Raw genomic sequence first — 25,164 nt, forward strand, 5'->3', positions numbered from 1 at the left:
CATTACGGCTTGGTTGTTAGTCCCTTTTGCTGAGGCGGTATGCAGTATGCCCTTCGCTGCGCGTGCTTGGCACGTTATAAGGGCGATGGCTTTTTTTTATTTTCGTTTCTGCGACAGGGAGCATTGTTTCGTGGCTTAGTGCCAGGCGAACATGCTTAACGTCGTCGACTGTCATGGACAGCGATACATTGTATAAACGTGCACGTACTGGAGCACGCGGGAGAGCAATGGGCTTGTCGCGATGCTATCTCAGTTGAGAGGACACTAACGAGTTACACTGAAGCAGTTTATAATCCGGCAGTATTTATTAAAGACTACACGTTTTTCGTTTATTTGGCGGGAAAAGCGTTGACTACAAGCTAGACCGCTGGTACTCAACGTCTTTTCAACGTCTTCTAACGCGTTTTCAACGACTTTTCAATGCCTCAAAGCTCGTCTCTTCGAATTTCGCGTGTGAACGGCAGCGCCGCAGCAGCGTTCAGCAAGAATTTTTTTTATTTTTTCCACAGCGCCGATAAATGTTAAATGCAACACCAAAACATCTCGCCGAAGATGTTGAGGACGTACTTCTCGGAACTGGTGGCGAACGCAGCATTTCTGGCATACGCCTTCATCATTACATGGCTTCAATTGCGCAGTATTGGACGTAGGCTTCAAAGTGAATGATTAGGCGTTGATCGGTTACACACTCTATTAATTAGCAACATCACGCTGAGATTTTGCCGCGCAGGTGCGCGCCTTCAAGTAATCTGACGTGACCGAATTGCGCGTTCTGACGTATAGGTTATCAGTCGGCTGCCGCATACGATCGCCTGCATGGTGATACGTGCGAACCGGTGCTGACAATCGGCAATGGTCTCACTCTCCCGCGCACGTTTTTTTCCCCCTTTACCATTCCGAGAGGACGCAACACCTTTCTCTCAGCCAATCAGAGCGTGGGCAAAAAAAAAAAAAAAAAAAAAAAAGACGTGGCTGAAATAGGCAACATGGTGGAGTTCCCACTTGCCTTCTATAGAATGTTCTCGTATACTTTCCAGAATGCGCCAATTCTTTTTGACCACATTCGCGACCGGGACCATGTATTGCATGTGCCTTCCTTGACACCCTCGCGCGCTCCTGTATATTGACCGCGACCCAAAAACAGCCCTCGATGAAATGTGTCGCGACTCGACTCGTTCTGGTCGAGCCAGGGGTTGCCGTGGTTACACGCGTGTTATATGCAGAGAGAACACGCACGCTTGGCTCCATTGTTGCTCGCGGCATTCACTGCATACGACGCATTGACGTGCCCGCGTCGTGTGCAAGCGACAGCAGCGCGTGACGTTCGTAGGCCCCGCGTCACAACGGTCGACGTGCGTCAAGGCCCGCGCGAAGCTGTCACGTGTGCCTTCCGAACAGATGATTAGACGTGCCCCCGTAAGGCACGTTAAAGGGTGAAATTAACCAGCAGCGCTCGAAACGCAGACATACAGAGAGAGAGAGAGAGAGAGAGAGAGGAACGTGCACAGCAGAGGGCAGCACAAAAGAGATTTGCCGGGGTTACATGTCTGGGCTGCTACTACTACTAAACTACTACTATAACTACTACTACCGTTGTTGATGCCTCTTCCAGTAAAATCATGCACTTATACCATCAACTCATCTCCGTTGTCTTCCTGACTAGCACCAACGCGTCCATCTTCTGCGTTTTCTTTACTACTCCTACTATAGTTTATCTTCCATGTCCTTATTCTTTATTATTATTTATACTAATTAAACTTCTTTACTACTTGCACTTCTGTTACTAAACTACTATACTACTGCTCGTTCTTCATCCTCCTCTGTCTTCCTTGCTACTGCGTTTTACTAGTGCTTCGTATTATTTACTAGTACTACTACTACTGCTACTACTGATTCTTCATCTTCGACATCGTCTACTACTACACCGTAATGGAGAGCTCTAGATTGGGGAAAGCAAGCGGCTTGCGTGCGCAAGAACTAGGCGCCGCGCTACTGCGCACGCGCAGACCCAGACGTAGGGCTCCGCGCATGCGCAGTACCGTCGCCCCCCTAGATCTTGCGCACGCCAGCCGCTGGCGTCCCCTAATCTTAAAACTTTCTGTTATTGACTCTTGCGCGCCTATTCCATCCCGTCTTTCTCGTTCATCTATACCGCCACTCCCGGACGCCATCTTCTCTTTTTCACCCTCTTGTGTCATCGCAGTCGTCGTCGGCGCCAAAGGACGACAACTGGTCTTGAAAAGCACCGCCCCACCGCGCCGCTCCGAATACTAATGCCGCGTCGAGCCCTGCCCACGGCGGCGTTGTCGGTGGTGGCGGCTGGGACTCGACGAGCATCGTACAGGCTGCTGTGGCTTGCACGCATTCAGTCCGCGCAGAGAGATAAAAAAAAAAAAAAAACCACTGCGGCAGCAGGTAGAGCCGGCCCCGCGCGTCATTTACATGCGCCGGACTCGCTGGGCCTCCGCGTAATTTCGCGGTCCTGACGCAGCTCCGCTTCTCTCCTCCTCCCCCGGCCGACCGGCTGTCACTCATCCTTGCCCTCTTTTATTTCCCTCCCTCTGTCTCCTGAGACTCGCACTGCTTCCTTTGATGTTTCGGCGCTCAGGGACGAGAGTAGGCGCTAAGGCCGCCTTTAGTTTTCCTTGTTTGCGTTGTTCTATTTTTTTTCCCCTTTTGTTAATTTTACGGTTTCGCGATGAGACTTCTTCGCTTTTGCGAAGGAAGAGTTGGCGAAGGGAGATATGCGAAGGCAACTTGCTGCGCACTTTTTTTTTTGTTGTTGCTGTTATTGTTCTTGTTCGCAGCGATTGATTTGTGGTAGCATGTGGAACAGCCAGCGCTTCTAACTGTTGAGCTGAGAGAATTCTGAGTGGCTGCTCTCGACGAGAATCCTAAGTGGACGAGTGACATGAAGCGAGCTTGAAGTAGCTGTTTACATGCGCCTCAGGCCGTGGGGTTTCGTGCCGGTTCATGTTCTCCTTGTGTTGTGAAAGAGAAAGTTGCCATCCACCTGACCAATAGCAAGAAGCTAGGAAGGAAACCCTTACGGGTTTCTCAAATAGAAAACTTCGCAGTTGAAGAATCATTCGTCCTAGTCAGGGATTCGAACACGAGGCCAACCAACGTCTTTACCGAGGCGGTCGCTCTGTACCAACTGAGCTCTGCCCAGGAGCCTAGAAGATCGCAGAGTGAGGGCTAACTAATGACAACTCGAAGCACACACACCTCTGCCTCTCTCTCTCCTCTGTGTGTATGTGTGTGTTCGTTTTGGGAAACAGGGGGTGGGTGTAAGGTACATGAAAGGAGCACAGTCCTGCCGTGAAAGTGCGTCGCCTACACCGTTGTCGAAGTTTATCGTCCGAGAAAAGTGCGCGTTCAAGCAAATCGAATTGTAAAGTGACCAAAAAAATACATTTGCGCTTCGATTTTGGATCGTCACTGCAATCGGTTGCTGCGGACAGAGCTAAGTTCTTTTGCAGGAGCGGACGTCGTTACACACGTGCGCGCGCAAACACGCGCGCGCCAGGTGCCTGCGCGTCGAGCAAGGAGAGAACCGCTGCAACGAGCAAGCTAGCTCGGTTGCGTTGTTTCTCGTTCTCGCTCGCTCGCTCGCTTGGCGAGTCGCGCAGAGAAAGAGCGAAGAAGCCACTCCGGTGTGTCGGCAGCGCCGAGCAACAAGAGCGAGCCGTGTTCAGACTGATAAGAGCGTCGACCTGCTGGGCGCGCGCGCGCGTTGCCTCGGCTTATACGAAGCCCCCCTCCTCCCTTCCTTATCGGCTCCCGACCAAACGTGCAACGGCGTCGCGCCCTCGGAGGAGGGTCCGACTTGCCCCACGGCGAGACCGACCGGGTCGCGCCTGGACGAGGCCTCCTCACCGCAACTCCTCGGCGCGCACGCCGGTCACATACGCACAACGCACGGCATGCCGCCGCCGCCGCGCGCGCTGTATAGCATTCTGCGCTGGTTTGTTGGTGTTCGCGCGGTGACCACGGCGTCCTTCCCCCCCCTCGCCCCTTTCTTGCCGACGTTGCCGGCTTGCAGCCAGGTGGGGCGTCGCGCCTGCACGATGCGACATGCAGTGTCGGTCGACGGCACCGCGGTTATGTCCCCGTCTTTGTGAGTGCGTGCGTGCGTGCTTCTGCGGTGCACGCGCAATTGACATGCGGGGCCTCGCTCGGAGGATTTGTAATTGAGCGCGCGCGCGCGAGGCGAAATTGGTCGTACGAGGGCGCGCGCGTGTTGCGATTGCGAATTCGGGCGTCGGCAGGTGGTGTCGGTGGATCGATACTATCGAAGGGAAGGTGTGTATGGTGCGGCAGCGTCGCGGCATTGTTGCGAGCGAACGACGTCAGTCGCAGACGCCCGTTTCGCTCGTCGAAGGCTCGGAACGAAGCACTGCCCTGTCTGGCGAATAAGCTTCGGCGATGGCCTCGTCAACGATTCGAGATACGGTTGCAACATAAGCAGATCACGAGTTACCTGTTGCTGTAAGAAGATCTGCATTCGATTTCAGTGTACAGCTACTTTGTGTTGGTTTTAAGCGGTGTGCCGAGGCGCGGCTTGGCGGTCTCTGTGTTGCACGTTCCGTGCCCACAGCGGGGTGTAGAAGAACTGAAAGCGTTGCACAAGTGATTTTAGTGCACGAGGGTGGCGCTGCACCAGTCTTTTTTCTCTCTTGGTTGGTACGCCATGTTAGATGCGCACCCTGTGGGAGTGTAACCATACTTGTACTTTCACGAAGGGCACAGTTCTGCGAAAATTATCCACAGAGGAGTGTCACGAGACAAGCATCGAGAAGCTCTTCGTTCGCTCCGGAAAACCGAAACTTTCCGTCTGCGTACGTGCCACGTCCGTACACATGATGCTTCTAGCTACCAACCAATTCGGTACCTCCCCGGGGAGGGGGGGGGGGACAGTACACCACGTTCGTGAACTCCCGAAATTCATTTCTGTTCTATGCGGCCTGCCCAGTGCCCGCTCGCCCCCCCCCCTCCCCCTTCTCCTGAAAAAAAAAAAAATTCTCGCTTCACCGCCTGCTACAAGAACGTTTCCTGCCAAGGTCTTCTAAACGCTTGAAAATGCCCCATGAAACAAATGACGCGACGGAAATCTCTCTCTCCCTCTCTCTCTCTCCACCTCTCTTGGCTCGCCATCCTCCCCAGGAGTTCCGTCTAACCAAAGTGCCCCAGTTTCTCATTATCCGCCCGATCTCTTGCTTTCATCCATCGCCTAAGGAAGTCAAGAAAAAGAAGCCGCACGGTTGTTGTTGGGCTGCTCACCTATCCACCTATATATCGACACTGCGTGCACGGCAGTAACAAACAAACGGAAATGAGGAACAAAGAAAATTCGCGGCGCGGAAGAAACGAAAAATAAAAAAAAGAAAAGCGCCGCTGCCGCTGGCGGCGCAACGGTCGTCGGAAAAAGCGGTGACCGCCGGGTCACGTGCTTCGGCAGATCGGCGCGTTGATAGGGCGCAGCCACGTCGTGACTGTGACGTGAGTGCTGCCGTGGCGTCGTGGTCGTCGTCGTCCTTCCGGCGGCCGCTCAAGTCTTGCTCTAGGACTAGGCTACTGCGCGCGTTTGTGTTTGGCGCGCGCTGTACAACATACTCGGTCTCGATCATTGGCGCCTCCTCCACTCCCGATCTCGGCGTTTGCTGGTTCGTGGTGGTAGCGTCGGCGAGCGATGCTGATGGCGTCGTCGGCGCGTCGCGTGTGTAGTTTTGCCCGCTATACGACCCATTAGCAGTGCTCGAGATCACGCCTTGTCGTGACCCATCTCTCCCGCCGCGGACCGCCGCTTATGTGGCGGCGGCGGGGGGAAGGAATCTTTGCTATCGTCTCGGCACCGCGTGCTGTGGCCGCCGCGCCGATGACCGATTACCGCATGCCGCCCGCACCGTCCCGGCTCTAGATACATGCAGCGCTGTTAAAAGTAGCCCGAGTATAACGTTGACGGATAGCAGTTGTAGGCTTGATGATATCTGTGCGGCAGGCGTAGACAATGAAACCTTGACACCGGTATAACCTGTACGTCTTGCGCGGCCCTTAATTTGCGGAATTGCGATATAACCCTGCTTCTTATTTTGCAAGGCTATTGGTCCACATGCAGCTAGCAGTGCTCAGCCTCCTTTCTTCCTTCGCTATTTGCGGAGTTTGAGCATTAATATTCGCCAAGTAACTATCCTATGCGACCGTCGTATGCGTTTAAGACCGTATAAGACTGAACACCATTGGTCTTATAATTGTATCTTGCATCGTGTTTTTTTTAAATCTTCCTTTCTTTTCTTTCTTTTGTTAAGCAGCTTGGCTAAAGTTAGCTGGGACACCTTGTATATACTGCGCTTGTGTATATGAAGATTCGCATAATCTCGTCCTGATCACGCGTCCCTCTATGCCACTCATAATGGGGCTACAAAGAGTCGCACTATACGTCACTTTAGACTGGCAAAATATGGCCTGAAACTCGTCATTAACTTAGTGGGAAAAGACTAATTATGCATAATATCAGGCACGGTATCGTGTTCTTGAATATCTCACCGGGTACGTGGGAGTGGCGTCACTGACTCGAAGGGATTATCTCTTACTTGGGCACATTTCCACCAGATCGAAAAGTTCTGGAAATTCGCTAGCTTGGGGTTTCTTTTAGGTTCTTCAGAATGCAGCGTATACTTTTTTCTTCAACAGCAATCCTGAGCACGCTCTGATCAAAATCCGTGACGTCACCGCGGGCTGGTGCGGGACTTTGACGGTGGCGTCGCCACCTGGCTTTCGGTCTCGTCTGGCGTTCAAGCTTCCGGTGACGGTTAGAATAGCCGTTTTTCCTGTGTGGCAGGCACGCGCGGTTGACTAATACAGCTCACCTCAAAGGTGGGACACTCAAGAAAGAGAGAGAGGTTGGTTGAGCTGTGTTAGTAAAGTACTTGTAAAAGAAGTCCCTCCACTCTGCAGTGGACGCCTCGGCTCTGCTTCATCCTGCCGCGGTTAATGCATGCTCGAGACGAAGTGTGCTGCAGCCTTAACGTCTCCGTGCACGGAAATGCTGACGCGAGACGTATAGGAAACGCTCACGACACGTCCGAGGTTTCTGGAGCGAAAGCACGACCTCGCTCTGCTCCCGAGGTCCCTCAGAGAGAGAGGGAGAGAGAAAGTTTTTATTGGACAGCGCGTCATCACGCGGCGTCTCGCGAGATGCCGCGTTGTTCCTTCGCGGAGCGATGCGTGATGTTCGGCTCGAGAGAGTGGGGCGTCTGCGCACATTAAGCACCACAGAGTTTCGGTGTTGAGTGCCGGCGTTTTCCTTCGTGCGCGTTAGGTGATCGAGTGCGCGGTGGCTGAAGCGCGCGTATAAGATGCGTATCTTTAGCCTGGCGCATGCATGCGTGTCGTCGTGTGATATAACAAGAGGCGGAGGCTTGCAGTAACATTACCTAATATAGCTGCTTTTCCATGGGCTGGTTTGGAGGACAATAATTAACAGGTTTATAACAGGTCAGACCAGGTTTATAATTCGTTCTTTCTTTAGTTTTTGAGTAGCGTTAGAAAATTACGGGGTTTTAGGGGCCAAAACCATGATCTGATTATGAGGCACGCCGTAGTGGGGGAATCGGGAAATGTGGACCGCCTGGCGTTCTTTGACGTGAAAGTAAATCTAAGCACACGAGTGTTTTAGCATTTCGCCCCCATCGAAATGCGGCCCCTGTGAGCGGGATTCGATCCCGCGAACCGTGCTTATCAGTTAAGCCAAACACCATATAGCTTGCTGTTCTTGAGCAGCGTACGTATGCAAGCGACGTATGCTTCTTTCAAACGATGATGTGACTACAAGCGAGGTGGGTGGCGCCGCCGCCGCCTATGCCCCCCACCAACCCGTCATGACGTCATATGTGGTTACGAGTGTTCGAAAGATGCTAATTAATTGTTTATTGTTCCAGAGTAGATTGGTTCCTATTGCACTCGTAAATAAGCGAAAACTGCCACTTCGCAACTTACTCCGTAGGCTCGTTTTGCAGAGGAAGAATCCATATAACGACGTTATCTGTGTCGTCTTGCTGACGTCACTGGTGCCGCTGCTGTGGCGTTAATTTGAATAACCGAAGCTTGATAGACTGTCAGCGCTGAACGAACGCGGCAGAAATCTGAAAGAAAAAAAAAATCCATAGTGTTTGCCCTTTCAAAAGGCTCCCAAATATTGAATACGGGGGCTTCTCGGACGTGTTCGTGCGTTCACTTCCTGTGTGGACTTTCAAGTGGACGCAGTCGATAAATTCCCGCGCAGTCTCTCGTTACGGTCAAAACGACCAAACGAGGCAGCGGAAGACGAAGGATTTGACGCGCATTAATTTCGCAGATCAGCATCGAGCGCCTGGAGCAACACGAGAAACATGTAGCCAATGGGAGCCCAATGTTGGTCGTGTACATTGGCCTTATACATCGGTTACTGTTTCGGCGTGTATACCATTTGGCCAGCTCACAGCGAGGCTTCGGTGGTATACATACTTCGCAAGGCGCGTGTGCTGTATGGTATTCAGGGGCCTCGAGCCGGGTTGGTGTTTCTTCTCGAAGCGCGTCGGTGCAAGACGACCCGGTCGCCTGCGGTTGCCATGGCGACCTAGCCTGGGGCGTCTAGCAACCCGAGCAAGATGGATGAGATGGCGCGCGCTGCTCACATACCTAACCTTCCCCCCCCTCCACCATCTCCACCCAACTCCATAGATCCCTTTTGCTTGCCAGCCCGTTGCCCGAGCTTCGCCGGCTATCTTTCGCGATGGCTGCTTCCTCTTTTTGGCTCGCGCATTCGGCTTCGTATATCTTTATGCTCGCGGCCACTCGCAGCGCCTGGTTTTTCTTGTCTTATTGTAGGCACACGCACTCATCTTGTCGAAGCCGTAGTTTGTTCGCGCTTCGTTCTTTCCTCGCTTTATCTGTCCGCGTCTGCAGCCGGAGATCTGCAGCGCCTGGTTTTATCGCACGGCGATAATGGATGCGAGTTGTGCGCTTTAATTACGGAAGTGCCGCATAGGGACTCTTCTGCATGCTGGGGGTTAGCGTCGGTTCTTTTTTTTTTTTCGCTCATGCTAATTCGTCCCATACGTTGCCGACAAAATCTGCGTCAATAGAAGAGAGAACCAAACGAAATAAAAATGAGCAAGAAGAAGATAAGGCGTCATGCGAAGAAGATCGCTCTAATCTAGTGTGGTTCTGTATTGCACGACCAGACTGGCTTGTCGTCAAGTTCTTACCTGATGTCTTTCGTTGATTGTAGACTCTTGCGAACTACTCTTTCTTTCTTTCTTTTTTCTTTTTCGAGGGGCGCAAGACACTTCAATTATATTTAAGGACGGGAATGTAGTGTGATTAGGAAAATTGAGATGTGTGCGTTGTCATGCTTCGCCATCCTGACCTCGCCCGTCTCACGTCCCACTACCTCGGCTCACTTGAACAACCAGTGGTACTGTGTGCATACGTCCAGTACTGCTCGCTACTATTCAATTAAAACAAGAAACCGATTTTGATAATGATGACGGATGAGTGGATGTCACCTTATTGGTTAAGTGGGTGGACGCTAACGATCACATCATTATACTGCCTTGAAATAAGACGCTGTAGAGAAATGTACAACTAAGCCTGTTCTGTTATGTTATTCTAAGTTCTGGTAGATGGTACAAGTATACTCGGGTCTGTTGGGTTCACGAAGTGTTTTTATAGAACCGGAAACGCTTTAAGCATCCCTGATAGAGAGAGAGAGAGAGAGAGAGAGAGAGAGAGAGAGAGAGAGAGAGAGAGAGAGAGAGAGAGAGAGAGAGAGAGAGAGAGTCTGTCTGTGTGTGTGTGTCTGTGTGTGTGTGTGTGTGTGTGTGTGTGTGTGTGTGCGTGCGTGCGTGTGTGTGTGTGTGTGTGTGTGTGTGTGTGTGTGTGTGTGTGTGTGTGTGTGTGTGTGTGTGTGTGTGTGTGTGTGTGTTTGTGTGTGTGTGTGTGTGTCCTCAACGCTATAGCAGGAGGGGGGGGGGTCTTGGAGCAGGCGCCTGACATACAGCCGCGCTCGACAACGTTCGTTTGTTGTCTCTGCGCGAGAACGACTTTCTCGACTCATCTCGTATTCATGGAGAGTCTAGACACCCCCAACAGGGGTCGGCACTAGTTGTCATAGCGACTATATATATACATATATATATATATACCATAGACCGCATAAAACTGCTGCGTCTCGCTGCGGTTCAGGAGGAAGCGCGGGCGCGTGAGAAAATGTAATGATATTCAGAACGACGGCGCCGACCGGCCGGGCGGCTGGCCGTTTCGCAGGACGTAGTACGTGCGTGCGCCTGCGCATAGACATAAAATACAATCTCCTCGTTCTCTTACATGCAGATTTGGGAACGATTGTTTCTTCCCGCCGCTGTGAGCTGCGTGACTCCTGTAGGCCTACTATCGGCGCGAGCGTATACTGTGCTAGCGTGGCCCGTATATAACGTTCGTTCTTTTTTTTTTTTTTCTTTTCGTCCTCCGCTGCGCTCCGTACTTTCATTGATTCTTCTTCCTTTCTTTTTATTGTTGTTGTTGTTGTCGTCTTTTTGCTTTTGATAATCGTGCTAGTGCGTAGTACTTGCGTTTGCCCGATGTGCCATATAGCTTGTAGTATAGTTCTTCGTGCTTAACGTGACTGTTAAAAAATTAAATTGTGGGGTTTTACGTGCCAAAACCACTTTCTGATTATGAGGCACGCCGTAGTGGAGGACTCCGGAAATTTCGACCACCTGGGATTCTTTAACGTGCACCTAAATCTAAGTACACGGGTGTTTTCACATTTCGCCCCCATCGAAATGAGGCCGCCGTGGCCGGGATTCGATCCCGCGACCTCGTGCTCAGCAGCCTCAACTTGACTGTCGCGATAGTGTAAACGTGGAAATGCTGAGTAAAAAAAAAAAGAGGTTAAGAAACCGTAAATGCTGTCTCATGTTTTATCGTTGCACGTAGCAGCTTAGTCTTGCGTGACACACGTTTAAAGATTGACAGGAATGAGATGAGGGAACGGTTTGTTGCCAAACTTTGAGGGACAAGTTCTCAAGAGTTGCAGTTGATTTTGCAAACCACCTCTCGTAGAGTAGGGCGTGGATGTGGCAAATAATATCAATAACAATGCTGAAATGTCTGAAGTACGTAATCATAAAAGGTAAAAGAACAACAATAAAAGAGAGATGATACCGTGAAGGCCATCGCATTCAGAACTTTCTCTTAGGAAGCTATGTGATGTTTGTAAAACTGGTAATTGTTATATATCTTCAGTCCCATGCTGTGTAGCAACTGATCGTACGATTCGCTGACCGTTAGATTTTCTTGTTCGACGAATTAATCCTAGTCGTTGTGTTGTTTTCTGTACCTTTAGTATCACTGTTTTTGTTTGTTTCTTTCTTCGCTTGCTGTGACGACACGTGACCAAACCTGACCATTTCTCCCTTTTCTATCTGCAGGTAAATCGGTGGACTCCTTCAGCCTGGGACTTTCTCCGCACGGTAAGCACACGTGCTTTGTTTGTCTGGATTCTGTACAGCTAAGTTCGCGAACCAATTCGTGACTCACGTTCAAAGCGGGTACAAAAAAAAAAAAAGAGAAACAAATCTTTATAATGATCTCATTATCCAAAGTTGAACGGCATATACCAACGAAATGAAAAGTAGAAAATATTTATGTGTAGTACACTGTACGATAATGTACACCCTAAAAGTGAGAAAGGGTGTAAATGTGTATAACTCACACCCTTAGGGTGTCCGTTACATAGATAACACCTTAAGGGGTGTGAGTTATAGACACATTTACACCCTTTTTCACTTTTTAGGGTGTAAATTATTTTACAGAGTATATACATCGGAGACCTTTCTAGTCGTATTTACGTATACAGTGACGTGCATATTCCGCGATATAGCCCTGCGAATGAAACTGTTAGCGTATTCCGTACTGCAGCGCGTTATTACTGCGTCATACGCAATATTACAATTAACGCCAAACTATACAACGGTTGATGGTTTATACACGCATACCTTGCAGCAAACTAGGCTCGCCTCGTGTTTCGCTTAGGCTGCGCACACTGCGTAAGTCCTTCCCGAAACATTTGGGCCTCACAAAAGGCAATTACGATGTAATTGTTCGTAAGAGAAGAATCCCAGTCAGTCCTGATGGTGGACATATAATATTAACGAAGGTTCGGCATGCGAAATGGCGAAGAACACTAACGTACGGAAACATTAGTGAATTCGACCCCAGACGTTTTGTGTATGATACGTTCGTACCATGAGCAATCTTTGCGGAGGCACAATTTTCTTTCCCCCTTTCAGAGGTCATGCAAACTCATTTATGGCAACACCCGTGGCGGTTGTGAAATACTGGTCACGTTTCAAGGCAACATCAAGCAGATCTACAGGGATCCGAAGTGACCCTGCTTTGGGGAACAAAAAAAAAAAAAAATTCAAGCCGAATCCAGGCCTCTGGTTCCGTGCTTAGTTTTTAAAGCTATGTATCACGTTTCATTTATTCGGTTCTTCTTCTGGCGGGTGTCCACATGTGCGCGGCATCCTGTGATACGCAATGCGGTGGGTTGCTCTGCCGGTGGAATTTCGCACGCTTCTGAAATCGGCGCAACACCCTATCTGAAAACTGAAAGAAGAAAAACAGCGCGCAATGGCATCTGCAAATTGAAAAACTCGTAGCATACATCCATTTTGTCCTTGCTCACAATCTTTGTTCCACGCCAGCGAAGGTGAAACAGACAGTTAAAAAAAAAAAGGAATAATAAAAGAATACAGCAAGCAGTGCAAGTGCCGAAGCAGGAAAAGGTGCTGCGGCATACATATTGGCCCCAGGGATGGTTTCTCTTTTATATTTGTTACCGTTCTATTCGGTCGCCACATTTTTTAAAACTTTTTTTTTGTTTCACCGAGCCTCTTCAACACCACCGTCGGGAACGCGACGTCTGCTTTGCCCGCGTCCCGCCAGGCGTCGCCGCGCTCGCAGTCTCTGTGGCCACGCCTACTCCTCATGCGCGCGCGCATCAAGCCCCGCCTCCGCTGCTCCCCCTTTCCTTCTTTTCGTTTCTTTCCTCCTTCCCCTCGTCTGGTTCCTCCTCTCTTACGACGCGTCCTCCTTCCCCGACGCGAGGCGCGTTGCTGGTCGAGCCTGGTCGAGCTCGCCCGGTTGCTGCGTTCGGTTCGCGTTCGAGGATCGAGCTCCGGTTTTTTTCGCAAGCGACGGCGGCTACGGCAGTTTCCCTTCGAGCACGTCCGGAGAGTCGCTTCGTTGCAGGCTGTGTTCTTCGCGTGGGTTCTTTAACGGCTGTTTAAAGGCTAAATTGCTCGCGAAAAAAGCGTTTTAGGAGTGAGTGTCTTTAGGTCGGAGCTGCGTCCATAACGTGGCAAATTGATATTTTGTGTTGGTTCTTTATCATGTTTTACGAGTGTGTTCGTCTTGCTTATTCCGCAAGGTGGAGTGTTTTAAGTCTAGTTCACGGAGTGCCGAGCGACGTTTCCAGGTACCCCAATTAAAAGGATGATTTTGGTGCTTCTGAATGTGTGTAGACGGCTTTTTGTTCTTCTTACCTTGTCCTCCTGTCTATAGGAAGTACGCAGGCCTTATGTGGACAAATGTCGTTAAGGATTCTGTTTCCTTTCGTCTGATGGACTTCGAAACCGGTTGCCGGCTGAGTGCAAACAATAGCTTACAAATATCTTAGGTCGCACGTCCGCATATTATATAGACATATTTTATGTATTTTGCAGTTGAACACCCATTAAATTTGGCTGACCGCATAGATGTTTTTTGTGTGTTCGTTAGCTGTCAAATTTAGGAACTCCGTTCTTTAACACGGCGTTCTTGATAATACACCCGCGTGTTTATAATACTTTCGGCTACGCTTTGTGCCGTATAGCTGAACAAATTCCTGTGCGACGTACCACTTCTACGGAGTCCTCGAGCGTTACAGTTCCATGAATTCTCTAATATATAACGTAGAAGACGTGTCGCGGCCACGATATCGTTCATGGTAACAAGCGTGCTGCCAAGAGAGAGAGAGAGAGAGAGTGAACTTTAATGAGCACCAGCAGTTCAGTCGGCTGGGCCTAGGCCTCCCACGATGGGACGTCGAGGTCTTGCCTCTTCGCCGCTTCGTATAGGCCTGCTGGGTCGCCCGGAGTACCAAACTTATCTTTTGCCTTCTTCTTTTCAAGTATGCGTGTATTTGGTCATTGCGTATGTGAAGGAGTAACTTAGTGCAGTTTGTGGCTGGAAGAAAAAAAAAAAGAATGTATGATAGAGCTCTGTATCATATGGCGTCCTCGCGTGCGGACTTCGCGATGTTTTTTTCTCATGCGACACAGGTCGCTGCGGATTGGCCATTTTCGTGTTCACTATAGCACCGCGTTTAAGCATTGACAGCCGTTGAAACTTCGCGTGCGCACCGCTTTCGCTTATGGAACTGCTTATCAGCGATGTGTGCTATATAGGCTATCGCTGGGTTAGTCCTAGCAGCAAAAAAAAACATAAATACCGCAGAAAGTGGTGGATGGGAAAACGGCGTCGCGTTTGCTCAATTGGTAAGAGCATCACACGTAGGCGTTGTGCGAAGACGTGGGTTCACATCCCACCTGCGCCCAGGTGTTTTCTTTTTCATTTCATCCACTTTCATTTTCATTAATTTATCGTTTCTTCAGTTCGATTAGTAAGTACAATTTTCCCTGTGATGTCCTTGGTGTATTTGGTTGTTGGCTGCTGATGGTATATGTGCGTATAAAGCATTCGAAATGAACGGTCGAACATGCTAAACGTTTACTCACTTCCAACGTTGTACACGTTCTACTCGTCCGAATTGCTTTCGAATGCGTATAAACTGCAGGATCCAGGGGAACACACACACACACACACACACACACACACACACACACACACACACACACACACACACACACACACACACACACACACACACACACACACATATATATATATATATATATATATATATATATATATATATATATATATATATATATATATATAGAGAGAGAGAGAGAGAGAGAGAGAGAGAGATCTTCCCTCTCTCTTTTCTGTACGAAAGGAGAGTTGGCGTGTCCATCGAAGCGTCATCAAAGCCCGGTCGGCCGCTTCTGAGGGATTCGCATTCATCATTCCTTTATCGCCGGATTCCGACGTGGCGGTTCTGCTGCTGTCCGTGCTCTAGTCGGGCCCACAGCCAGCAAGCAGAACATTTCTGTCATCGCACCCGCAAGCACTCCTTTCTTTTTTTGCCCTATCACTTCTCTCTTTTCTCAATCTCGCTCCCTTATCACTCCGTCGCTGCCCCCTCCGTCCCCTCCCTACTTTCTTTCGCATCGTTCTGTCTCGGTCACCCCTAACGTCATATCTCAGTTACGGGTAGCTCTTTTCCTCCTCTTAATGCCCGGCATATACTGCAGTCTCTTATCGCGATTTTTTTTCGCGTCGTGACCCTGTTACGAGCGGACGAGTTCTCCAAATCTAAAGTGTATATAGCATCGCGCCTTGTTAGGCCCTCGGGAAGTCTTTGTGGCATACTGTTTTATGTGAAAGATTTCTTTTTCTAGCTCCTTTTCTTCTTTTTGCTCAAGAACTGTTTACAAAGAAACTTTCTACAATGGCAGTTGGAGGCCATGTTCACGTGACGGACTGGCTAAGGATTGTGCAGGAAGTGGTGGTTTCTTGCAGAAGTTGTTAGCATCGTTATATGTTTAATGTGATTAAATGGTCAGTTGCGAGTACATTGCATATCTTGTCTGTCCCTTCCTTTTATTTTGTCCTTAACCTATCGCGCTGTCCAAATCGACTGTTAAAGGTATTCTTTATCTGCGGCCAAGAAAGTATACGCTTGTATATACGTGGAAATTCGCATAATAACAGTGCCGATATGCCGGCATGGTTATAAACTGCGGTGCGTCTCTTTTCATGAGGCGCTCGCTGGCTTATTGAAAGGATGGCTACAGTGTTGTCAATCGGAGACATGTCACGCCTAATATGAACCTTCTTTTTTGTTTATTTGCGAATGACCATTCGCACTTTGCTTAATTGTATATACCAAGAAGGTATGCTCTGAAACCTTGCTGTCCTGTTTATAGTTTTGTGTCTGACTAAACTGTTTAGTTTCGGTGGCCGCAGTTTCGCTGTCGTCTCCTATGTGACGGCTGCGTTCTCGAATAGCCAATCTCCAAACGAGGTGTGCAGGCGTCATCATCATCATTAGCCTCTTTATGTACACTGCCAGGACGGAGGCCTCTCCCAGCGATCTCCAATTCTCCCTGACTTGCGCTAGCTGACTCCAACTTGCGCCTGCAAGTTTTCCAATTGCATCACCCGATCTAGTTTTCTGCCGTCTTCGACTGCGCTTCCCTTCCCTTGGCACCCATTATGTAACTCTGATGGTTTACCGGTTATCTGCCTTAAGCATTACATGGCCTGCTAAGCTCGATATTTTCTCTTAATGTCAACTAGAATATCGGCTAATATACATTTGCTGTCTTATACACACCATTCCCTTTCTGTCTCTTAACATTACGCCTAACATTCTCGTTCCATCGTTCTTTACGCAGTTCTTGAGCATTCTTGTTAACCTCCGTGTTTCTGCCCCATAGGCACCAGTAGAATGCAGACATCGTACACTTTCTCTTTCATCAACAGTGATAAGCTCCCAATCAGGATTTGGTAATGCCTGCCGTATGCACTCCAACCCATTTTTCTCCAAGTTTCCTTTCCTTCGCATGATCAGCCTACCCTGTCTGTAAATAAACCGAAGTAAATAATAGACCGCAATAAACGTACTCCTGCACAGACTCTCCTGACTGACGATCATGTATGGTTGTTCTCTTGCCAGGCTATTGAACGTTACCTTTATCTTCCGGATATTAACCTTCAACCTTACTGTTACACTTTCTCTGTGAAAGTCCTAAATAATTTGTTGAGGTAATTGAGGTGCAGGCGTATAACAGACTAACTGAAGCCGACGCACGAAAAACCGAGTGCTCACATAAATTAGCTGTTGATCGGGTAGCTGGGTCCACAATTGAACACGGCGCGATAGTTGTGAAAACAGTGGACACGAAAGCAGGCGATGCTAGCAGACGACAGGACAACAGACTTTCGCAACGCTTGTGTCGTCTGCTCACTCGTCCGTGTCTTTTGCGCCGTTTCGAAATGGTGACCGCGTTGACCCCATGGAGAAAAGCATGAAAACTAAAAGGCAGCGAAAGGAACTCGGCAGCGGCTGACCCACGGCGTTTGAAATGAACCTGGAAATTGGTCTCCCTCCGTCTACACCGGCCCGCATCATCGTCTTCGGATCCGCTGCATCCAGCTTTGCGCGCCTGGCAAAACTCGGAGCAATTACCCTGTTGTTCCGCGGCTCCTTCTCGTTGCGTGGACTTCGCTTAGCGCTGCGGGGTTTCTCGGTTTCCCCGCGTGCATTCATTCTCGCGCTCCCACGTTTTGCGGGAGCGAGGCCCGCGAGAGTATTTATGGGAGAAAAGAAAAAAGAACGACGAGAAAACGGAGATTGACTTCTAGGGTACTGCTAAATCTGCTCGCCCGTGATGTGCGTGCATTTACGAGTGCATGTCAGACTTTGCTTTCTTTGTACTTCTTCTGTTCCTGTCCTTGTTGATGTTATCGCCTTCTTCATTTTTTTTTCATTTATCTGTTTGTATTCTTCTATCAGTGATGCTCCGTTTCTGCCGCCCTAATTGTCTTCGCCCGCAGATGGTCAGAGTTCCATATTCGAGTTATTTACTTTGTTTTCTAGCAGCGCTTAGTCGTAGACAAAGAACTCTGGGTCAGCTTAGCTTACGATGGAAGATGCGGTTGGAACATTATACTGCTAAGACGCATGAGTTGATTTTGACTTTAATGATTTGAGGACGCGGCTGCCGCGTTTAGTGATTCCTACATATATGAGGTCTAAAATTTGTCTATTTGTAAACGTCGTGAAGAAGTCTGTGCTCTGTAGGCCGCAGACTTCCGAAGAGGTTGCTTGCTTTTCTTTGTGCTCCGTCGTTCTCCTTATTCGTGTTATATTCACTTCTGTATCTTCACTGTTTAGAGGCGCATATGCATGCCGCTGTCCATTTGAGCACAAATATACGCCGTTCCCTTGTTTCTCTCTGTGAGGTTTATTTAGTTCGTTAAACCGTGATAGGCCGAGAAGCTCAATTGCTTTATCGATTCTCTACAGGCATCTGATGATCCTTTTGGTTAGCCTAGTTACAGACTTAGTCCTTGTGGCCTTCTGAAGCCTAAACCTCGTTTATATGTAAACGTTGTTAAGAAGTCTACTTTCGACCTGTGTTTCATGGCGCAGGTTTACGAAGCCGTCGTGTGCAGAACATATACACACATCAGCCATAAAAAAAAGTGCAAAGGCACGAGTTCACAATAGTGTCCCGTGAATTCACAGGAAAAAAAGTTACGCGCATGCTTTTTTTTATAGGCGTTTGAAATTAGCTTTTATGAGATGGCGCCTTGAGTAGTAGCACAGGTTCGGTATGCTCGTTTTCCTCAAACCAGCTCTTTTGTTTTCCACCTTCCTTTGTTCTCTCCACCTTTCATTGCTTATTAGTTTTCACCTTCGTTTTCTTTTTGTGTGCGTTCATTGTTCACCGTTCAGAGGCGCATCTGGGGCCTCCCATTTGTGAGCAAAACGTACACCGCTCCCTCGTCTCACTCCGTCTGGTTTTTCGTAAGTTCGTCTCGCCGTGATGAGCCGACGAGCTCAACACCGGACCGCGCATGCCACAAAAAAACTGGCACGACCCAGCGGGCCCGCTCTCTCGTCGTGCCCGTCTTCGCGGAGCTTCTTCACGCTTGACCTTTGCGGCTGCTGAACTCGGCGAAGAAAACAACGCGATGAGAGAAGGGAGCGCCCTCTGCTGGCCGCTCTTGCACGCTCAGCGAAGTCGGTTGGCCGTGGTTCGGAGAACCGGCGGTCGCCTTTTGCCGTTGTTTTCGTAGTTGGCGCGCGATTCTTTGAAATATTTAGCGTAGATGAAAGGCGGGAGGGAGCCATGCGAAGGCGTCTCGTCTTCTCGTGACGAACCGCCGCCGCGAATGCGTTTTCTTCGAGATGAGGGCGCTCCGGTCGTGCCGAGATCGTGCGTGCGTGCTTTGAGGCGGGCTTTGTTTGTTTGCCTGCTTGTTTGCCTGCTTGTTTGTCTGTTTGCTTGCTCGCGCATTGCCAAAGGTTGAAGTTAGCCCCGGGTTAAGCTTCAGCTTGTCTCGCTTGCGGTATACAGGCTTCGGGAAAAACATTTCCCTTACCGGTCTCATAGGAGAACCAATTGTTTGCCGGTTTTTTTTTTCTTTCGTTCTTTTCTTTTCTTTTTTCTTTTTAATTTATAGTTGTTCTTGGAGGGGAGACGGGATGTGTCGGAGGGGGTGCAGGTACCGGGCGTGCGTACCGTCGAGTGCTCTCCTAGTTTTAACAAATCGGTGAGAGCTGACATTAGGCCGAATTGGTGTCCGACCTCATCTCCTCGGCAGAGCCGTACTCGAAGTCTTTTCGGCCAATTAATCAAGTTTAACGAGCCAAAGGAGTGCAGGGCTGGTTTTTTTTTTCATTTTCTTTTTATTTCTACTCTTGCCATACAAATTATCAAACACTGACTGAACCCATAGCCAGAGGGCCCCGGATTAGCTTTTGACCAGATGAGGCCACGTGGGTTGTAGACCAATAACGAGACACATTCTGGAACCCGGTATCTGCATAGTATCGCAATTTCGACATAATTCCGTTCAACTACAGCCAGAACATAAAATCTAAAGGCCTTGTCTCAGAATAAAAAAAAAAAAACACAGTTAACGCTTTCTAGAATGTATACAAACGGTTTTCCGTGAATCTGAGTAAGCTTCCTTGGACTGCTTGCGGATTTGTGTCCTCGCGCATTTTCTCAATTGTTATTGATGGGCTTTCCTCACACGATCCATTCTGAAGCCTACATTACGGATCACGAGAGACGATGAGATGGACTCGTCCAGAATTTTTGTCTATACGCAAGCGTTCTACTCTTATCTAGAAAATATTACTAATCTGCTGCAACGAAAAACAACTTATTTAATATCGGTAGACGACCTGTAGACTCAGAATTAATTTTCCAATTTCTCGAATTTCCATTACACTCCCGAACAATTTTGTTCGGCATTGAAGAGAAAGCGGTGGAGGTGATGTGCACTGGTGGCAGCGTTAGTGGAAGTAGTCCCACTTTTCTAATTCGCTTTTGCTTAAGCTGGGCATACAGCGAACGTCAAGATCTTACTTACTGCAGCACTTCTATTAAGGTATCAATACGCAACTCAGCGTTAAATTACATTTTTTTTTAATTTCTTCAATTCAGTATTGCGCGTTTTGACGAATGCGAAACGTTCGCTATACGCCGATTCAGTACGTGCTCCTAAATACCGATGACGATATTCTGCGTAGATCCCTACAAAAATTACTAAATGGCGCTAGTTTCTATGAGAGCTGACATGCATGGCAGTTCAGCCAGCATGGTGATGACGGATGCATACATGGACTTGCCTAAACTTCGCCCTCCTGGCTTTCGAAACGGCTTTGTGACATTGCACATTGAATCTTTTAAACATTTATTGGGTGATAAATGTAACAACTCACAATTATTCTGCGTGCACGCAGAGTCTTATTGCTTTTGCATGCGCTTTCTAAAATGTCGGATTTACTTCGACATTTAGGCCGCTAAATGGAGATCAAGCACAGTAAATAAATCCTCAAGATCTTTCCAAGCCACAAGCACGAAGATCAGGCAAATCCATGTGCTGAACGTCCTTCCCATGATAGCTGAACAATGGCATCGCCAGATGGCATCGCAATGGCATTCCCTCTAGTAATTATAGTAAGAGACTGCAGGCCACGGAGGAAGGAAACTAAGGAGAGGCCCTGACGTCACTCTTTGTGAAGCAAAAGTGAAGCCGGAAGTTGGCGTTGCTCATGGCGATGCTCCGCCTTTTGGGCCCCCCTCCTCTCTTGTTTACATCTTTCGCGAAACCACGCCGCGCTGCGCGTGGTTTCGCGCGCGGAGCGCGTGCGATCGCGCAACATCCGGCATAGCACGGTGCAGGTAACACAGCGCAACAAGACACGGTGACTAACGCAAACCCGCCCACACAGCGCCTACACAGCGCCTACCACCAACCTACCAGAGCAACACGTGTGAGCGCTCAAAACCATAACAACGCCGCCATTGTGGCCCAAAAGGCGTGGCCATACAACAAAAAAAATAAAAAAGCTGCAAAAAAATGAGAACCTACTACGTCATTTCCGCCACACTTTTCTCCTAGCGCGCGGAGGCGGTAGGGCCTCTCCTTAGTTTCCTTCCTCCGTGCTGCAGGCTATTATTGTGGCCTCCGAGATCGGAAGGGGCGTGCCGCCTTATCTCGAAGGCCATGCTATTCTGGAGTGCCGTCATATTGTCTAAGTGGCCATATTGTCAGTTCTGATCGGTTCACGGGGCTGTACATACTACCTTTGGGACCACACTACTACCGCAACCAGTAAAAAAAAAAAAAAAAAGCTTGCCAACCTCTGCCGGACTACTTTGCAGAGTAAACGCGTGCACAAAAGCTCCGCCCCTGTAGCTTTCCGTTCGTTGCCTCAGAAAGTAGTCCTCAAGTTGTGTTATGGTATGGAGACGCGAGCACGTTTCAAGATGACAAATTCGCAAAGCCTGCACACCAGGCACGACTTTATAACATTAAGGCAGCACAGTGTCGGTCCCGAGCGACCTCCCAATCAGACATGTTCTCTTTAGAAGTCAACAGCCAAAGCGATATGCGCTAACGTCATCGGGACACTCGATTCGCGTATCAGGCCGCGCAAGTTTTGCTTTTGGGGAGGGGGGGGGGGGGGTCGTCTTGTGTTCGATTGATCGCTGCGATTATGGCCTTCCGTTTTTTCGCTGTGACAACCTGCACTGCTACCGCGCAAACAAAAAAACGAAAACTACACCGCATTTGCATACCCCCTCCCCTGGTGCACGAACCAATACTGGCCCGACCGGGAACCTCAATAATTCGATGCGGCGAGCTCGGCTCCCTGTATATACTGCCAGACGCGAAACGCAATGAGTATTTGCGGACGCAAATGTATTCTGCCAGAGCTCTCGTGTACGACGTCGTCCTTATTACTTTTTTTTTTTTGTCTTTTTGGATCGCAGCGCGATTCTCACGCGCAGAACATATATAGCATACACACCGGACCGCGCGAGCGCTGCCGGAGCGGCATTATACAGATCGGCTCGAATTCGGCCGAGCGATATCGAGGTTCCCCGTATGCGAATCAGATCGCGCCAGTACTGCTGCGGCCTCCGTTCGCAGCCCACGACGACGTAGCGTCACGTATGCATGTACGTACTACAGCGGCCGCCAACCTAGTATAAAGCGTCGTGTTCGCTCATGTCGTTGCTCCTGCTTGCGCGATTGCCGCGTGTTCTGTTTGTTGGAGGGAACCGTTTTACTTGTCCACCTCGCCCGACCGTATGCAGTAGAGGAAGTATAGCGTTCGCGAATGTCTGCCAAATGCCGTCTATAGCACCGACGCAAGATCGTCGTGTTGCTTTTCTGCGGCGCGAATGTTTCTTTTTTGTAAGTTGGGAATGTCCGAGGACACCGGGTCACCGCGTATCGCAGCGTGCTCTTAACCATGTCGTGCCGAGCGTGTTATTTTTGATACGCTGACTTTCGTACGCCCAGTTTGATAAGTTCTGATTTAACCGCGGGAAACACAGCGCGGTGGCTTGGCACGCGGCTGTGACGGGTCCATCGGACAGACCATTTGTTTGCGCCTTTCAGCCCATGTCGCGCTATTGGAAAAAGACCCGTACGCCCCGTACCATAAACCCACACGATCGTATGGTTTTGCATATGGGAACCGTGACAGACGTTTTCATTCATGATACTATATAATGACAGAATTACGGATACAAGGCACGCGGCGCATGTGAGATTCTCTAATTAAGGCGTCACCGTTTGTAACGTTGCTTCTCTTTGCTTCCCTTCGCCTCGGCGCCCATTGTGGCGCAGTCAACCTCAGGCCGACCTCTCAGCTATTTTCTAAATAAATTTCTCCCTTCTCTGGGGAACGTTACGGCTGCTTGTCGAAGTGATCCGTTGACTGCGTCATGGCAGCGGTAGCAGCTGTGATCGAACGCCTCGAATCTATGTACGTCGCTTGTGTCTGTGGAGAGTTAGTTCCCTTTGGGACCAAGGGGAAATGGACCGCGCACGGTCGCTTACGAAGGTCGGGCCAGATGTCGGGTAATTCGTTAAGAAGGTACACGCTGCTGTCGATCCTTAAGAAGCAAGCAGCGATAGAGTTGATTGGCTAGTCGGTTCGACATGCTAAGACAGCACGCAGAGCAGGGAAGACGAAGGGCGCCAGAAAGGTAAACCGATCTACGCGGGAGTCAGAGCATTATATAGTACTTAAAAACAAGTGCTGATCTTGCCAAGCCTGGTAGTATATATATACTGCATGGTTTCCCCGTGTTTGGTGCCGGGGAGTGACGGCGAGGTATTTGAAGATGTCGGCGCGGCAGTGCCATGTTGTGTATGGGAAGTATCGTTTTCTTCCTTTTCCCTTATGAAACGGAGTTCCCGAAATTTAAAAGAATTATCCGCTCCTTGATTTTGACGCTTCTCAATAGCAAAACTGCGTCCTGCTTAAGTGGGAAAGCGCAATCGACTTCATCTTATAACCTACACGGTCACTATCGTCATATTGCCCCCCGCTACCATCACGCTTACCAGCGACACCCGATCAAAGGCCATATACAATGAAATCTTAGACCTCGTTAAAATTGTACTTTCGTACAGTGCGTATATTATAAAGAGCACCCTCTGTGCAAAAAAAGAAAAGGAAATAAAAGAAACACGTCTGAAAAACGACTGGATGCGTCATAAATCGATGGCATACGTGCACGTTTTGTTGCCGAATCTGTAAACAGGCGCCGCCATTACCGCACGCCGGAAATGACGCACATCCCGGAAGATTGTGAACCAGCGCGGCTCTTCGGAAAGGGTCTCCGAGATTTAGGCGGCGGCTGCGGCGCGCCTCAAATTTCGGGGTCCATAATCTGGGATTTGCGTCACGTCTGCTAACAATTAGGTGGAGGCATCGTCGGCTTAGGTATTATTTGAAGGCTGTTTACGCGAACATTACGCCATTACGAGCCCAACAACACTACCGAGACTCTATCAATGGGATGCTATAATAATGCAATAAGTACATCCTGGCCTTTTGCGTGCCAAAGATTATGAGGCGATTATGAGGCATGTCGTAGTGGGGGACTCCGGAGTAATTCTGAGTGCTAAGAGTTCTGTTGTGTGAATTTGGACATCGCCTCTACAACAACAGACAGAGCTATTCAGCTATCGCTGTTTGCACTGTAGGAAGTGCCTCGAGCACTCGCCAGCACCGCTTTTTGTTTTTTATGACAGAACGGGCAAAGTTCTTGCAGGTTGTACTTGAGGTTGGCAAAGGTGATGAGCTCAGCTGTGAATACGAGGAGAGAGAGAATGAGCAGGTAATGCGAGTGAATGAGATCAAAATGGAGATAAAGAGGACCCGCGAGACGAACGAGAAAGAAAACTGCTGGTTATTACGGGCCCGGTAATGATCGTTATTACGTCGAACGATGGGGAAGGAGGACGGGGAGGGGGGCACCTCACTCATGAACTTTTCCCATTACCTTGCTCTCTCCCTCAGTTTTGAGGGAACGTTCACTGTACCAGACTCTCCGCGAGCACGACTGGTATGGTTGAGGAGGAGGCGTTGTAGAGCGTCCTTTTATTGTTTCTCTTCTTCTTGTCGAGGACTCAAACAAAGCGGTTCTTTGAAGGAGAAAGAAAAGAGAGAGGGACAGAGAGGCCAAGCGAATCAACGGAAGATAAGTGGCAGAGTATATGTATACCTGTCAAAAAGTTCGGTCTGAGCGTGCAATAAAGAAAGAAAAGGCCACGTGGTATAGGCCTGCGATATATAGAAGACTCGTCTGCCCTGTTCTCGTGGATTGCGGTTCGGTTAAGAGCACTATACGCGCGGCTGCGCTTTTTCCCGAGAAAGAAAGAAAGAAAGAAAGAGTACGC

The 25,164-nt window shown here is 49.2% G+C and overlaps 1 protein-coding gene across 4 annotated transcripts in view; it reads left to right on the plus strand.

Annotated features, from left to right (window-relative positions):
* Window positions 1–25,164, plus strand: part of hth (Meis homeobox homothorax) — a 404,490-nt gene that overhangs the window by 246,409 nt on the left and 132,917 nt on the right. For all 4 annotated transcript variants that reach the window (XM_075699492.1, XM_075699491.1, XM_075699494.1 and 1 more), the window contains one exon: window positions 11,475–11,516. In XM_075699492.1, the coding sequence (XP_075555607.1) occupies window positions 11,475–11,516 (42 nt within the window). The remainder of the gene's footprint in view (window positions 1–11,474; window positions 11,517–25,164) is intronic.

Source organism: Dermacentor variabilis, chromosome 7, assembly GCF_050947875.1.
Source record: "Dermacentor variabilis isolate Ectoservices chromosome 7, ASM5094787v1, whole genome shotgun sequence".
NCBI lineage: Eukaryota > Metazoa > Arthropoda > Arachnida > Ixodida > Ixodidae > Dermacentor > Dermacentor variabilis.